Consider the following 15,782-nt stretch of genomic DNA (forward strand, 5'->3'; position numbering starts at 1 on the left):
CATGTACTGATGCCAGTTGGCCTGCATCGTTTGATGATGCAGATTCAGGTACCCCGGATCAGCATCCTGCACGTCGTTGATCCAGCTGAGCACTCCAGAGTCAGTGGTGAGCCTCCTTGCATTCCGGAGGACTCAATTATTTTGTGTTCTTAGTTTTTGTTTTATTAGGATGTTGCGGGGTCTGTCCCAACGTCCATCTCAGTATTTTAGAGGCTTCATAGACAGACAGTCAGTCAGCTAGTATTGAGTCTCTCATCTATATGTATATATGTAGATATTCTATTTTGAGATTCGAGTTGCCTTTATGGCCATATGTTATAAGTTAAGTTGTTTTGTAATATTGCATTGCATTGAGTTATTATGTTGGGTTAGGTTTCCGCTGAGTTAAGAAAGCCAGGCCAAGGGTTCGCTTAGGGCCAGAAATGGTTTCCGGGTGCCGGTCCCGCCCAGGGTGTAGGCTCGGGGTGTGACATAAACCTCAGTCCTAACTCAATCACAGTCTGATATATAGCAGGAAATTGCGACTGCAACCTTACCTCATTCACAAATTCGTCGCCCATATACTTCGCCTCTTGTTGACATGCGAACCATTCCCAGCCATACCTTTGCACAACCTTTTTGCCAAACTTTTGTACCGATTCCTAGGCACTAGAGGACCCAGAAGTTTCACCCTTTCTATTTCGTTTGGAACTCGCCACATTTTTGGTTTTTGGAGCCATCTCAACTTGTTAATAAAAGAAAACTAAAGAAAAGAACAAAGAAAATTAGAACAGGAAGGGAGGGGGTCAGGTTTTGGGCAGTGGGGAGGGGGAAGAAGAAAGAAAAAAAAGAACAGTATGGAGAATGGGTGAAGTTAAAGTGAAAGGGAAGTGGGTGGAGTGGATATGTGGTTTTATAGGAGGAGGATGGGTAAGGAAAGGTTTAGTTGTGAGTTTAATGGAGGAAAGAGAAGAGTTGGTGTAGTTAATGGAGGTTTGGTAATGGGGAAAGTGAGAATTTGAGATTTGGGGTGTTGGGTCGGTTGAAATGAGAGAATGAGGAGAAGAATGAGAGAACTGGGGATTTAAGGGGTGGGTCGAGTTAAATCCGGGTCAAAACACGTATAATTTTTTTTCTGGGCATTATGGCTATGGGAGGGGCGACGTACCTCTCAATGCACCTGAGATGGCACTCTGACGTGTGACGCGCCTCTCAGTGCGCCTGAGATGGCGCTCTGACGTTTGACGTTAGACGCGGTGCGCCAACCAGTACGCCTGACTCCAGTTTTTTTTTTGTTATGCACTATTACAAGCTAAGTTACAAATAAAAAAAAAAATCCTATTTTGCGAAAACTAACCTCTATTCTAAAAATTTAAACTATGCTAACAAAATTTCAAGAATTCAAAGACGAACTATCTATCTATTACATGTTGTTCATGGGTTGCCTCCCATGTAGCGCTTGATTTAACGTCGTGGCACGGCGCAGCTTGGATAATTTATCATTTAGCTCAAGAGCTTCCCGATCACAATCCAAATCCTCACCGAAATAGTGTTTCATCCTCTGCCCATTGACTAAGAACGTAAGGCTAGTCTTACCTTTAAGTTCAACAACCCCATGTTGTGTCATTCTGACCACTTCAAAAGGACCACTCCACTTCGACCTTAGTTTTCCCCGGAATAACCTTAGTATAAAGTTAAAGAATAGTACCTTATCTCGGATTGAAAGATCGAGCTACTATGTGTTTGTCATGCCACCTCTTCGTCTTTTCTTTGTAAAGCTTGACATTCTCATACACATGGAGCCTAAACTCCTCAAGTTCATGCAGCTGATTCACTCTCTTTTTACCCGCTAGCTCGGGGTCTAAGTTCAACTTCTTGATTGCCCAATTGCTTGATGTTCTAATTCTGCCAGAAGGTGACATGTTTTCCCAAATACTATGTGATATGGAGAAGTCCCTATTGGTGTCTTATACGCAGTCCTATATGCCCACAATGCATCATCTAGTTTATCAGACCAATCCTTAATTTGCGCATTCAGCATTTTCTGCAAAATTTGTTACACCTCTCTATTCGAAACCTCCACTTGGCCACTCGTTTGAGGATGGTAAGATGTATCAACCTTATGACGAATACCATACTTAGCAAGAAGATTCTTAACAAGATGGTTAATGAAATGTTTACCTCCATCACTTATAATTGCCCTTGGAGTGCCAAAGCGAGTGAAGATGTGCTTCTTGATGAACTTTATCACCACCCTTGAATCATTGGAAGAAAGAGCTACAGCCTCCATCCATTTACTAACATAATCCACAACAACAAGAATGTATTGGTTTCCACTAGATGGTGGGAAGGGACCCATGAAGTCAATACCCTACACATCAAAGATTTACACCTCTAAAAGTTACTTAACGACATCTTATGTCTTCTTGAAATAGTATCCAACCTTTGGCATTTATCACAACCCTTCACCAAAGCAATAGAATCTTTAAATAATGAGGGCCAAAAGAAACCAAATTGTAGTACCTTATGAGCAGTGCGCTCTCCTCCATGGTGACCTCCATTAGGGCTAGCATGACAACTTTCGAGCACTTTGTGAATCTCAGTTTCCGGAATGCACCTTCTCATTACCCGATCTACACCTTGCTTGAACAAGAATGGTTCATCCCAAATGTAGAACTTGGCATCATGATTGAGCTTTTTATTTTGTTGGGTTGTTGCACCTGGGGGATAATCGCCACTTACTATCAAATTCATAATGTCTGCATACCATGGCACTTGAGAGATATCTAATGCCATCAATTGTTCATCTGGAAACTCTTCCCGGATTTGCTCACCTTCATTCACATGTGAAAATTCCTCCAACCTAGATAAGTGATCTGCTATTTGATTCTCAGTACCTTTCCTATCTTTGATCTCAAGGTCAATTCTTGGAGAAGCAATATCCATCGAATCAGCCTTGGTTTAGCATCCTTCTTGTTGAATAGGTACCTAATAGCTGCATGGTCAGTAAAAACAATCACTTTAGTACCTACCAAATACGATCTAAACTTGTCGAAGACGAACAAGAGCCAACATCTCATTCTTAGTCACTGTGTAATTAGCTTGTGTAGAGTCAAGGGTCTTGCTTGCATAATAGATCTAGTGGAACACTTTATTCTTTCTTTGTCCCAACATTGTACCCACTGCTACGTCACTTGCATCACATATGAGTTCAAATGGTAATTCCCAATCAGGAGAAATTAAGATGGGAGCCTCAATTAAGTTCCTCTTCAACATCTCAAAAGCTTTCAAGCACATCTCATCAAACTCAAATTTCACCTCATTTTCCACGAGACTGCACATAGGTCTTGCAATCTTGGAAAAATCCTTGATGAAGCGCCTGTAAAATCTTGCATGACCAAGAAAACTACGCACCCCTTTTACAGAAATGGGAGGGGGCAATTTCTCAATAACTTCTACCTTAGCCTTATCAACCTCCAACCCAGATTAAGACACCTTGTGTTCCAACACTATCCCATCTCTTACAAAAAAATGACACTTTTCCCAGTTTAGTACTAAGTTAGTGTCCTCACATCTAGCAAGTACTTTATCAAGATTCCGGAGACGTACCTCAAAAGACTTCCCAAAGACGGAGAAATCATCCATGAGCACCTCTACAAAGTCTTCCACCATATCATGAAAAATGGCCATCATACACCTTTGAAACGTCGCCGGTGCATTGCAAAGTCTGAATGGCATGCATTTGAAAGCATAGGTACCATAAGGACAAGTGAACGTGGTCTTTTCCTAATCCTCGGGTGCAATCAAGATCTGGTTGTAACCAAAACACCCAGCTAAGAAACAATAGTACTCCTGCCCTGCTAGTCGGTCAAGCATCTGATCAATGAAGGGAACGGGGTAGTATCTTTTCGGGTAGCATCATTTAGTTTCCGATAATCCATGCAAATTCTCCACCCGGCCACTATTCTAGTAGGAATCAACTTATTCTTTTCGCTCCTTACCACTGTCATACCTCCCTTCTTGGGAACACATTATACCGGACTTACCCACTTACTATCAGAGATTGGGTACACAATTCCAGCATCTGGCCACTTTATTATCTCTTTTCTCACCACTTCTTTCATTAAAGGATTTAGTCGACGTTGATGTTGTGCACTTGGTTTGTGATCCTCTTCCATATAGATTTTGTGCATACATAACGTCGGACTAATCCCATGAATGTTAGCCATCTGCCATTCAATAGCTTTCTTTCTCCGCTTTAGGATCCGCAATGCTGCTCCAACCTGTATTTCAGACAACTCTGCAGAAAGCATAACAGGCAAAGTTTCATTAGTACCTAAAAATGCATACCTGAGGTAAGCTAACAGTGTTTTCAGTTCCAACTTTGGGGCTTCCTCAATGGAGGATTTGGGTGGTGGCCCTAACTCACGCTCTAATAGTTCCACTCTCCGCTTGTGAGGCTTCACAAGTGCCAGATTCAGACATGTTTCTATCTCTTGAGCCTCAGTGTCTTTATCTCTCTTATGACCTATTAACACTGGGTCTTCGGGCACCACTAACTGTGACTCTACTATGCGATCAACCACAGTAATCACAGACAACTCTTCATAAATAGAAGGAAATTTTAGAGCGCGGTAAACATCAAATACCACTACCTTATCATGTGCCCTCATGGTTAATTGACCAGCTACTACATCAATCAATTCCCTACCCGTGGCCAAGAAAGGACGTCCCAAAATGAATGAAACTTCAAGATCGGGTTCAAAGTCTGAGACTACAAAATCTACCGGAAAAACCAATGAACCTACTTGCACTAACACATCTTCTACCACCCCCTCTGGCTTACCAATGGATCTATCAGCAAGTTGGAGAATAAAAGTGGTTCGTTTTGGACTTCCCAACCCAAGCTTTAGATACAAAAATAAGGGCATCAAATTTATACTTGCCCCCAAATCACACAACCCCCGGGCATGAACACTTTGCCCAATTGTAATCTGCACAGTAAAACTACCCGGATCTTTTAACTTTTTGGGCAGTTTGTTTTGATTCCTTGAGCTGCACTCCTCAGTAAGTTCTACACTTTCATATTATGTGAGCTTCCTCTTGCTAGCCACAATGTCCTTCACGTATTTGGCATACTTTGGGATACCCTGCAAAATGTCAACCAAAGGTAGATTAATGTGAACCTGTTTAAGGAAAGAGAGAAACTTACCGAAGCATTCATCTTCATTCTTCTTTTTGAGTCTTTGTGGAAATGGAGGTGGTAATTTCTTTTGAGGAACGGGTACCTCAACAGTGGAGTTTTTTTACTACCTCTTCCACCTTCTTTTCTTCGTTACTTACCTCAATGTCTCTCTTCTTTGGAGTTAGTTCCTCTAATTGCAGCCCACTTCTAGTATTTACCACATGCAATTGTTTTGGGTTGGGCTCAGTATCACTGGGCAGCCCACATTGGGGATGCAAGTTCAAAGAATTAGCCACTTGCGCAATTTGTTTCTCTAAACTCATTTGGGACATCTGGATGTTTCAAATGTTCTCATCCTTCTTATCTATTCTAGCATTTAATTTAGTCCCTATTTCAATCATGAGCTTTGGAGTAGCTCTTCATTGGTCATCCCCTCTTTTGGTGGACTAGAATTTGAGCCTTGGTTAGGATTGTAGTATTGTTGCCCAGCCCCTTGAGAATGGTATTGGTTAACCCCTTGCGCTTGATTTTGGTTTTGGTTCCCACCCCATGAGAAGTTAGGACGGTTCTTCCAACTAGGGTTGTAAGTGTTACCATAATTTTGTTGCACTCCACCCCTTTGTGCATTACCCTTCCACTACCACATACCTCACACCAATTTGCTGCTTGTTGTACTACGTTTATCGGAGCCTGATTTAGAGCTATTTGTTTAAATTGCAAGGTAATGTTATGTTGCATTACATCTAATTTGACATTTATGGCAGTAGCTTGGCCTACATCTAAGATCCCTGCAACCTTTTGGGTTGGGGTTCTAGACATTTCCCCCTCATATCCTGGGTTCCCTTCAAAAAGTTTATCGAGTAAAGTGAAGAACTCTTCACTTATTATGGATAGGGCATGTCCACCTGCTGCACTATTAAGAAGAGCACGAGCATTATGGTCTAAACCCTCAAAGAAAGTGTGAGCAAGTACCTCATTGGTTTGCATATAGTGTGGACAAGTATTCAACATTTGTTTGAAACGCGCCCATGCTTGGTACATGTCCTCTCCTTGCTTTTGAACAAAGTTTATTAACTCACCCCTAGCTTGGCGGTTTTCTTGGATGGGAAAAATCGACTCAGAAACTTCTTTGCTAGATCATCCCAAGTAGTGATGGAGTTTGGTGGCTCAGAGTCTAACCAACGCCTTGCAGCTCCTAACAATGAGTATGGGAACAAAGTCAACCTTACATAGTCTGATGAGACTCCAATTGGGATGTATGTATTGGCAATGTCTATGAAAGTCCTAAGATAGACTTGAGGATCCTCATGAGAGAGACCAGTGAATTGCCCATTAGAATGGAGGATCTGTATCATGCTCTGCTTTAGTTCAAATCTACCCCTCATGGAGGTTTCCTAATACTAGATGCCAATTTGGCTGTGAGTGGGACTGCCACATCACGGACTGGTCTTTTGGGTATGACAGGCGGTGCTCTTTGGTTATTCGGTTCCTTTGGTTATTCACGTTTTCTCCGGGTTATTCAAGTTGTCTTGATTCTCATCATCTATGTTTTCTGGAATACCTAAACCCAATTCTCCTCGTCCTAGATTAATTTTTTTTGCGCTGTCATAGAACTCTTTCAGGTTCATTGTAAGGTCCAACAAGATCTCCTTTCTGAGCCAGACCTAAAAATCAAGTGCCTGCAATACACAAGCTAAGATCAAGTAATTAATACCTAAATATTTTAAGTGTAGACTTAAGAAGATTTAATATAAATCAATTTCTAAGTCCTCGGCAGTGGCGCCAAAAATTTGTTGCTCCCAATTGCACACGCAAGTGTACGCGGTCGCGCAAGTAATATAGTGGCTCTTAAAAAAATCAGATTATCGAACCCAAAGGACTTGTCAATTAACTATTTTTACTAAATTATATTGATCTAATTATTTATTTAACAGAGCCAAAAGAGAAGAATGCAAGAACAAAATAATAAAATTACTTACAATAGTTGGAAAATCCTAGGGCTGCAACATGTATTGGATTTCATGTATCATATTTTTGGCTTAGAATTAATTTTAGTTGTCAAGTTACTGGTTTGTAGGGTTAATTGTATGAGTCGGGCTACACACCTCTAGTCGCCTACTCCAGTTAGCTATCTAACTACATCGTTGAGCGGGGATAAATAGACTAACTGGTGAACATTTATATTTCATCCTCTTTCGTAACCAAGCAAGTTGTTCGTCCAGGCGTCACTCCTAAACACAAATCACCTCAATCAAATGGGTCGATCGAGCTCTCTATATTCTCTGGTCTATCTAATCCCTCCTCTCTCAATTTTAAGATTAGACAATATATTTATCTCATGGTGATCAAGCACAAAATACTAAAACAAGAATATAGAAGTAACTTATAATGACAATCAAGAATTAATTCAAAAACCTTAAATAATTAACATTGAATCCGTAGCTACAGCCCCTGAACAAGAGCTTTAGCTACTAATGTCTAAGAAAACAAGAAAAAGAAAAGAACCCTAAAAAGTATTGACGACTTTTTCTTCAAAAGTGCCTCCTCCTTACTCTATATTCGTTATCCAATAATTATTTTTATGGACTATTTATAGATATAGAAAACCCTGAATCAAATAATTGAGTCCAAACTAAATTAGGAATCCAAAACCTAAAAGGATTCCTCTACGCGTGAAACACTGTAGCCGCTCTTGAATTTGTACTGGCCTCTTTCCTTGCTACCAGGAGGCAGTAATTCCTTTTGCAGTTCGTAATTTTGCAGCATGCAATTCTTATATATTATATATTATTATTTTAATTTAATCTATTAAGCTGTTTGCTTAATTTCCTTCTTCAATCTTTCATTTTTAATTCGTTTGGCTCTAAGCTTCTTCAACTTTACGTCAATTTACTCCTACAAATAAAATACACTATTTAGCATAATCCATAAAATTAATGCTCAAAAAGAAAAAATATATATAATAAATGTGAGAAAAATAATAATTAAAAATATGTATTTTTGGCCTCACATCAAAAACCAAGATCAATCATATTCATATTAGACAGTTTATAAAGGTTGAGCACTTAGTATTATTTATAGGTCTTCATCTTAATTTTTCAGATGCATTGGTAATTTCATTAAAGTCACCACAAACTAACCAAGGGTCTTTTATTGTAGCTAACGAGCCTAATTAAATTTTCTATAATAGCTATTGTGAAAATTTGAAAAAAAAATAAAATTCTCTCTTTTTGATTTGGTTTCGTCATCTCGTGCTCATGTAATTAGCAGACATATAGCTTTTTAAGGTAAAGTTGAAGCTGCTTAATTTTGTGTACCAAGGAAAGAAAGAATGTATTTGTTATTAATGTAATAAAAAAATAGTAAGAGTACAAATATATAAAGAGTAAAGTATCAAAAACACATATAAACTTTCTTCTTCTTTTTTTGAGTTTTACACCTAAACTATTGAGAGTGTGAGAAACACACTTACGCGTATTACACTTTCTCTTCTTGTCACGTGGAATAATATAAATAACTAAATTGCACCTCTCACACTACATGTGATAATAATAAATAATTCAAATATATATATATATATATATATATATATATATAACTTGAAGGGATTAGCAACAATTGATTGATTGTTGGGATTAAAGGTTTAGGGGTAAACTCTCATTTAATGTACAATTGCAATTACTATTTATCTCATTGTTTTTGTGAATAGTTAGCTAGTTGAAATCACACTTATGATTTTTATAGTACCTTTTGAACTGGGTGATTTTTCAGGTAGAAATCGTGTATCTTTATTTATCCGCATTACAATATCTAATGAGAAACAATTGAAGAACCATTAGATTGTGTCTTTGTAATTTTGGATAACTTCTTCAATCCATATTAATCTAAGCTGTTACATGATTTTGCAAGGAATTAAATAGATTAAGGAATCAATAATTATTTTAAAAAGGAAATGGTGGTAAACAAAAATGTGCACCAAAATGCAAAGATTTACTGATATATATACCTTTACTCCTATATCTTGATATAGGTTTTTGAAGATATAATCAAGTAAATAAAAATGTGCTCTATAGCAATTGAAGTATTTAATTTTGATAGTTACATACCTCAATATAATATAAGTGTAATGACGTTAACGTTATTAGGACGTCGTTTTAGTCATTAGAATAAGTTTTAATTGTAACAACGTTACTGATAAAACAATAACATGATTGAAAGCTATATATATATATATATATATATATATATATAGAAAAATGAAGATGAACTTTTCATTATTAATATTTCTTAGTTTCTTTATAGAAATTACTGGAAAGAAGAAAAAACAGACGTAGAGATAACAATGATGCAATGGAACTAATGCATATGTACGCATGTATGTATATTGCAATATTAATAAATAATATATATTGAGGACCATTAATTCAAGTCCTAAAGTTACGAGGAAAGAAAACTGAGAATCATTAGTATTTTCGTTCCGCAATTTAAATGCATGGTTTAGTTTACTTGTCGTAGAGATGCACTACTCGTCTTGTACGCGCAGATAATAATTTTAATCTAGTGCTCTACACAAGCACTAGATATAAAACTCCTTTGTGTTTCATATCTATAGCTCTCTTCCTATAAAAATCTCAAAATCCCCAACACCAACACCATTTTCAATAATAAATAGTCATGAATAATAACATTCAACAACCTCCTGTAAGTCTCCCACCCCCTCAAGGTAAGAACTCAAATCTTCTCTTTTCTTCGTCATGGTTTTGATATTATCTAGATTCAATCAAATGTAATGTAATTTGATGTTATTGTGTATGTGACATGTATTAGGTAATTATCCTCCGCAAGCTTACCCAAATGGGATGCATCCTCCCCCGCCCCAAGGGCATGGATACGCACAAGGTAATTACCCTCCACAGGGAGTAGGATATTACCCTCCTCACCCCCAACCCCAAGGTTATCCTCCACCCATGGAAATGGGATATCCACCACAAGGTTACCCTCCACAATATTGTCACCCTCCGCAATACGGTGCACCCCCACATGGACATGGACAAGGACATCCTCCTCAAAAACAAAAACAAAATCAAAATCAAGCTACTACTGGTGTCATGGGAGGATGGTATGTCTTATATTTACAATCACCTTATATAATTCACCATTATATTGCCCTCCTAGTTTGTAAGTTTATTTGGTATGACAAAAGTAGAGTTATTTCATTAAAAATTCATTAATCAATACAGTAATATATTTTGGATTACTCACTCAAAAATCATTATTTAATTCTCATAAGATTAATAGTTGTTCTTAATTTTCATTGTAGTTTGGCTGCTTTGTGTTGCTGTTGTCTCTTAGATGCATGTCTTGAATGAAGGATCAATGATTTTTTTTTGCGCAAGTGGTCTGCAACAGAAGGTGATTCCCAGCTATAGGGTCTGGCTTTACTTTGATGAACCAAGACCCCCTTCATGTGTGCTTAAAAATGCAATGCTTTCAATTAGTTGCCTTGACAACACCTTGAGTTATGTAAATTTTGAGAGATGTTGTTAATGCGGATAATATAATTTTGTCAATCCTCATGATCGGATTACAATTCTGCATTCGTGTAGGTTTTCTCTAGGTGTCTTAACAAGATGGAAATGTGAATCAGGGAGAAAATGTGGCAAATTTGTGGCTTATTCAATATAGTTTTGACTTTCCATCTAAAACACGAATATTTAGAAATCTACGTCTATTGTAGCTCAAAATCGAGCATCTTATTTAATTTTTCCTTTTAATTTGTTTATTGGTATGGTGTCCATTTCTGTACTGGTAACTTTAAGGTTAATTAATTAACTCGTATGAGGATTATTTCTGGATATTTTGGGGAGGGTGTTGATTCTTGAGAATTCAATATTGATGTTTAGAGAGTTGTGAGATTAGAGAAGGAGAGTATGTAGAAGAAGAGGAAATGATATGTCTAACTAACTTAAGTAGTTAGACAATTATAAAGCGACCTTTTTATTAATTAACACTCCCCCTCAAGCTATGCGGTGCAAAAATATTAAGCAGTCCTTGCTTGGAACATAAGTAATCATGCTGAGGTTTGTATAATTCTTTAATCAGTTGATCTCTGGTGAAATGTATTTTGTCTTGATCATTCCTTTAGAATTTTTTTCCCTCACAAAGTGATAATCTATTTCTATATATTTTTGTTCTTTTATGAATTTGCAGCTATTTGAATCGCTGATTTACTGTCTTTATGAACTTGAATTGGTAGAGCTAGCTGAAGTCCATTATAGTTGAATTGGTAGTACTAGCTGAAGTCCAATATACTTGAATAGGCCGAGTAACAAACAATTGTAAAAGAAAAACTTTTGTTGTAACACTTCGGATTTTGAAAAGGGAATAGGTTGCATTAATTTTGTCTACTGGTGCAGGTTTACGAGACCAGTCTACGGTTCGTAGAATTTTTTACAGGTCGTAGATCAGTCTCGTAGAAAAGGAGAAAATAATTTTGGAAAATCAAGTTCTTGAAGTTGAGTCTACAATTGACCAGGACGGTCCGTCGAATGCTCTACGGATTGTAGGTAGGTCTCGTAGAAGATCCCAGACTTAGTGAAATTTTAAGGTCAAAGCTGAGTTCTAAGGTTGGGATCTAAGGGCTGTAAAAGGTTCTATGGGCCGTAGACAGGTTTTGTCAAAAGTTGGTCAATATTAAGGCTTCTGAACCTTTCTACGGTCGACCAAGACGGTCCGTAGAAAGTCCTACGTACCGTAGGTCCAAACCGTAGAAAGTTCTCAAAGTTATTTTAAGGGGTTTTGGGTCTTTTTCTGAATTTTTTTAAGAATATGCTATGTCGTTTTGGCCTCTATCCTAAGCCCTATATAAAAACTAAGTCATAAATCTACCCACTTTAAATCCATTCTCCTATTTCCCCAAAATTCCAACCAAATTCATTCATCCAAATTCCTTCTCAACCTAAGAAAGAGAAGAAGCTAGGGTTCACTCCAAGCTAAGGTGTTTTCAATTCACCATTCATCTTGGGTTTTGAGTAGCAAGCTATGTGGGTATTCACCCATGCAGTTCATTCCTAGGGTCCCCAAGGTTTTCAATTTCTCAAATCAATTTCAATTGATCAAATTATGGTTCTTCTTAATTCTATATGGGTTTCATTCAATTATGATTTTTATTATTGTTTAAATCTTCTATTGCATGATTTGATGTAAATTACATGATATCTAATTGAATTTATATGAAGCTAAGCATGATCCATGACTTTCAATTATGAACATAAGAAATACCCATGAACTATGAAATTTGAAGGATTATGCATGTTATATGGAAATAATGTTTATGATGATAGAGTGTTTTTAGATGAAAGTATTGATGTTATTGTGAAAGGTTTTCTCACATATGAATATGATCATGATTATGGAAGGTATTTCTCACATGTGGATTCACATTGGTGAAAAGTTTTCTCACCTATGCTTGAATTGTGTTTTAGGAGCTTTTCTATGTTTTGATTTTAAAGATCTGAATTGGTATTGATCATTGTATTCCTATGTTATAATGATATTTGAATTTTAACTATTCTGTTGGGATTTAGACTTAGTACCGAGTGGATTTGAGTTGGAGGTTCAAATAGGATAGTCTCTAGTAGCAACCTCTAGTCCCTAACTACGTGTCTGCATGATCGTCTTAAATGACCTAACTAGTGGATTCACTTTAGAAAAAGATGATGTGTATGTATGCTACCTTGGCAAGTAGAATCCCCTTCTTTCGGTACGAGGGATATACCGATTAAAGCTAATATCCCACAAAATGAGTATGTTTCTTCAAGGTTTACTTGTGTCTCTTATTTTAACCATGTTGACCATATTTTGTGTTATGTGTTGTTGCTTTTTTAAAGCTTCCAAATGTTCAAATGTTGGTCATGCATTACATGTTTAAACTATCTATGTCATCATGTCTATTTATGTATATTGCCCCATACTTAGTACTTCATGTACTAATGCATACTAGTGCCTATATTGTCTCATTAATGTAAGGTCCAGCGCTCCTTCCTCTCGCACTTGTGGCTAGTTGAGTATTCCACCGGATTCAAGGGTTGGTGAGTCCTCAAAGCCAAAACTGCAATTCTAAATTCAGTTGTGGATTCAATTTTTTCTAAAATTATTGCTTGTGAGATAGCAAAAGAACCTTGGGAAAAATTAAGAAAAGTCTATCAACAAAGTGACCGAGTCAGATAAATATAAATTTTGAATTTGAAAGAGGATTTTGAATCTCTTGAGATGTAAGAGGATGAAACTATTACTAAGTATTCTGAAAAGATAATTTCTTTGATGGTTAATAAAATTAAGTTGCTTTGCGAGGATTTCAAAGATGACAGAATAGCAGAAAAAATTCTGTGACAATTTCAGAGAGATTCGAGTCTACAAAAGAAAAAAGGTAATTATCCTCTTTGAAAATACTACAAAAGAAAAACACACTTTAAAATTATTTTGTTTGTGGAGACTTGAAGGAATATGTGGAAATTGCAAACAAGTCGGTCATATTACAAAAATGTGCAAGCTTAAACATAATCCACAAGCACAAATAAAAATCGAGGAAGAACAACTTTTTTTAAATTACAGTATCTAAAGCAAAGAAAAGAGTGTTGAATTCGCTTTTAATTGCTGTAGTAATATTTTAGCTTCAACAGAGAAATAAGGGGGAACGTAACTGACTTCACACAAGCATATAAGAACTGAAATCCATCTTCGCTAATATAGATTAAAAAAAACAGTGCATACACCACATATGACTATATATATTTCAAAGCAAAATCTGCATGTTAATATCTCCACAATAGTCGATTTAATAACAATTTGTTGTCCACACAAAATTTCTATTACAAGGATTAATTAGATTCTTAATACACTAAAGTGTCCTGTTCTTCCTATCATAATTTGCAAACATGCATGGGATGGGCAATGCATGTAATCTCTTTTCAAAGACCATTCTCTAACTTGTCTTTGAGTTTGATAGCTTTGATTTCCTTGAGATTTTGAGTAATTTGAACATTTTGTGGTTGAATTAGTGGTTAATCCACGCATGGACTTCTTGAATTATCATGTCGCTAGACTCTAATTCAATTATGTGATTATGTAAAATGTACAACGCTAATACCACATCCACTTGGAGTCCTAAAGTCTCATAAAAGTTGATTACACCAACCAAAAAAAATTGTCTCTTGAGAATAAAAAAGAGATGTTCAACCGAGGATCTGAATGATGCATGATGAAGATTGAATAATTCTTTTTCATTTTGGGGAGGACGATCATTAATTATACTTTTGCAAGTGATAGCGTACTTCGTGTTAAGGAGGAATAAATCATTTACGAAGTCCATATCTAGTATCTACAAGATAATATTTATCTACAAAGTCAGAATAAAGTTAATTAATATACATTATTCACCTACTTCTTTCGACAAACTATTTTAGATTGAATAACATAACCTTGGGAGATTTGAAACCTCAGTGGTCTCTCCAATGCATCATTTAATATGCGAGAGTCATGTGCAAATCCTTCCCAACCAACAAGCATATACGTAGACTTCAAATTAAAGTTGATGGCAGCCAATACATTTTGTGTTGTTGTGCCTCTTAGGCCACAAAATCTATTTATATTGATCAATAGGAATAAAATACTAGCACATGTGTGCCAACTATTGCTCCTACATACGGGTGTCAAAAATGAACCCAAACATAGGTAATCCGCTCAGAATTTTAAGGGTTGGGCTCAAGTTAATTTGAATTAGGTTCAATCTCAACACATTCATGCCTAACCCATTTTAAGATAATCCTCAATTGAGCTCAATTCAATCTCCAATTTCAACCCGTTTTAAAACTCTTTACTAAGATATGTTCCTATATTAAAGGTATGAATTATTATCTATTTAGCATCTTTTAGGATTTATCTATTCATTTGTTACTTTTTTTAAAAAAAATCTTGAGCAGAAATTCGAATTGTGATTATAAAAGTTAAATATCACTATGTTAAAATTATTGAGATTAATCGGGTCAAATTGGACAGGTCAAGTCCCAACCCGTTTTTTAGCCCATTTGAACCCAACTTATTTGAGCCCAAAGTAAACTTGGGCGGGTCAAGACCCAACCCAATTTCTATCTCAACCCATTTATATCTTCAATTTCAACCCAACCCGCCCATTTGACACCCCTACTCCTACACATTCCTATATACAACTTAAGTTAATAATATGTATTATTTTTTCATAAATGAATTAAAATTTGAACTTTTAGCATGTCGCTTACAACAAATCATGAATAATATCGATAATTATTCCTTATCTCCAGATGGATAATGTCATTCGGTGATTTTAAAAGGATTGGATAGAGCTTCAAAACTGCTTGAAGTACTATGTGGTAGCATCGATGAATAAACTCAATTGACCTATAAAAGTATAATCCAATCTTGCAAAATCGTTCAATAAAATTAAAAAATTTCTAAAAATATAAGTATTTGTTCTTGAACAGACACGTTTTTGGTTGAACACAATAAATTATTTCTTCTAAGAGCATTGCATAGTTCATAAAACACATGCTTGCTCATCCTTATCTAGCCTACAATGAATTTG

At 36.4% G+C, this 15,782-nt stretch overlaps 1 protein-coding gene across 1 annotated transcript; it reads left to right on the forward strand.

Moving 5' to 3' along the window:
- The first annotated feature begins 9,838 nt into the window (after positions 1–9,838).
- On the forward strand, positions 9,839–11,446 carry LOC125863975 (protein CYSTEINE-RICH TRANSMEMBRANE MODULE 10-like). The gene is made up of 4 exons (XM_049543933.1): positions 9,839–9,887; positions 9,992–10,283; positions 10,561–10,687; positions 11,375–11,446. The coding sequence occupies exons 1-4, from the start codon at positions 9,839–9,841 to the stop codon at positions 11,444–11,446; spliced, it is 540 nt and encodes a 179-aa protein (XP_049399890.1).
- Positions 11,447–15,782: the final 4,336 nt, after the last annotated feature.

The sequence above is a fragment of the Solanum stenotomum genome, chromosome 5, assembly GCF_019186545.1.
Source record: "Solanum stenotomum isolate F172 chromosome 5, ASM1918654v1, whole genome shotgun sequence".
Classification (NCBI taxonomy): Eukaryota; Viridiplantae; Streptophyta; class Magnoliopsida; order Solanales; family Solanaceae; genus Solanum; species Solanum stenotomum.

Coding starts and splice junctions, on each gene's coding strand:
- LOC125863975 (XM_049543933.1), top strand. CDS start 9,839: ATGAATAATAACATTCAACAACCTCCTGTAAGTCTCCCACCCCCTCAA. Junction 9,888..9,991: donor AAGTCTCCCACCCCCTCAAG/GTAAGAACTCAA, acceptor GACATGTATTAG/GTAATTATCCTCCGCAAGCT. Junction 10,284..10,560: donor ACTGGTGTCATGGGAGGATG/GTATGTCTTATA, acceptor TTTTTGCGCAAG/TGGTCTGCAACAGAAGGTGA.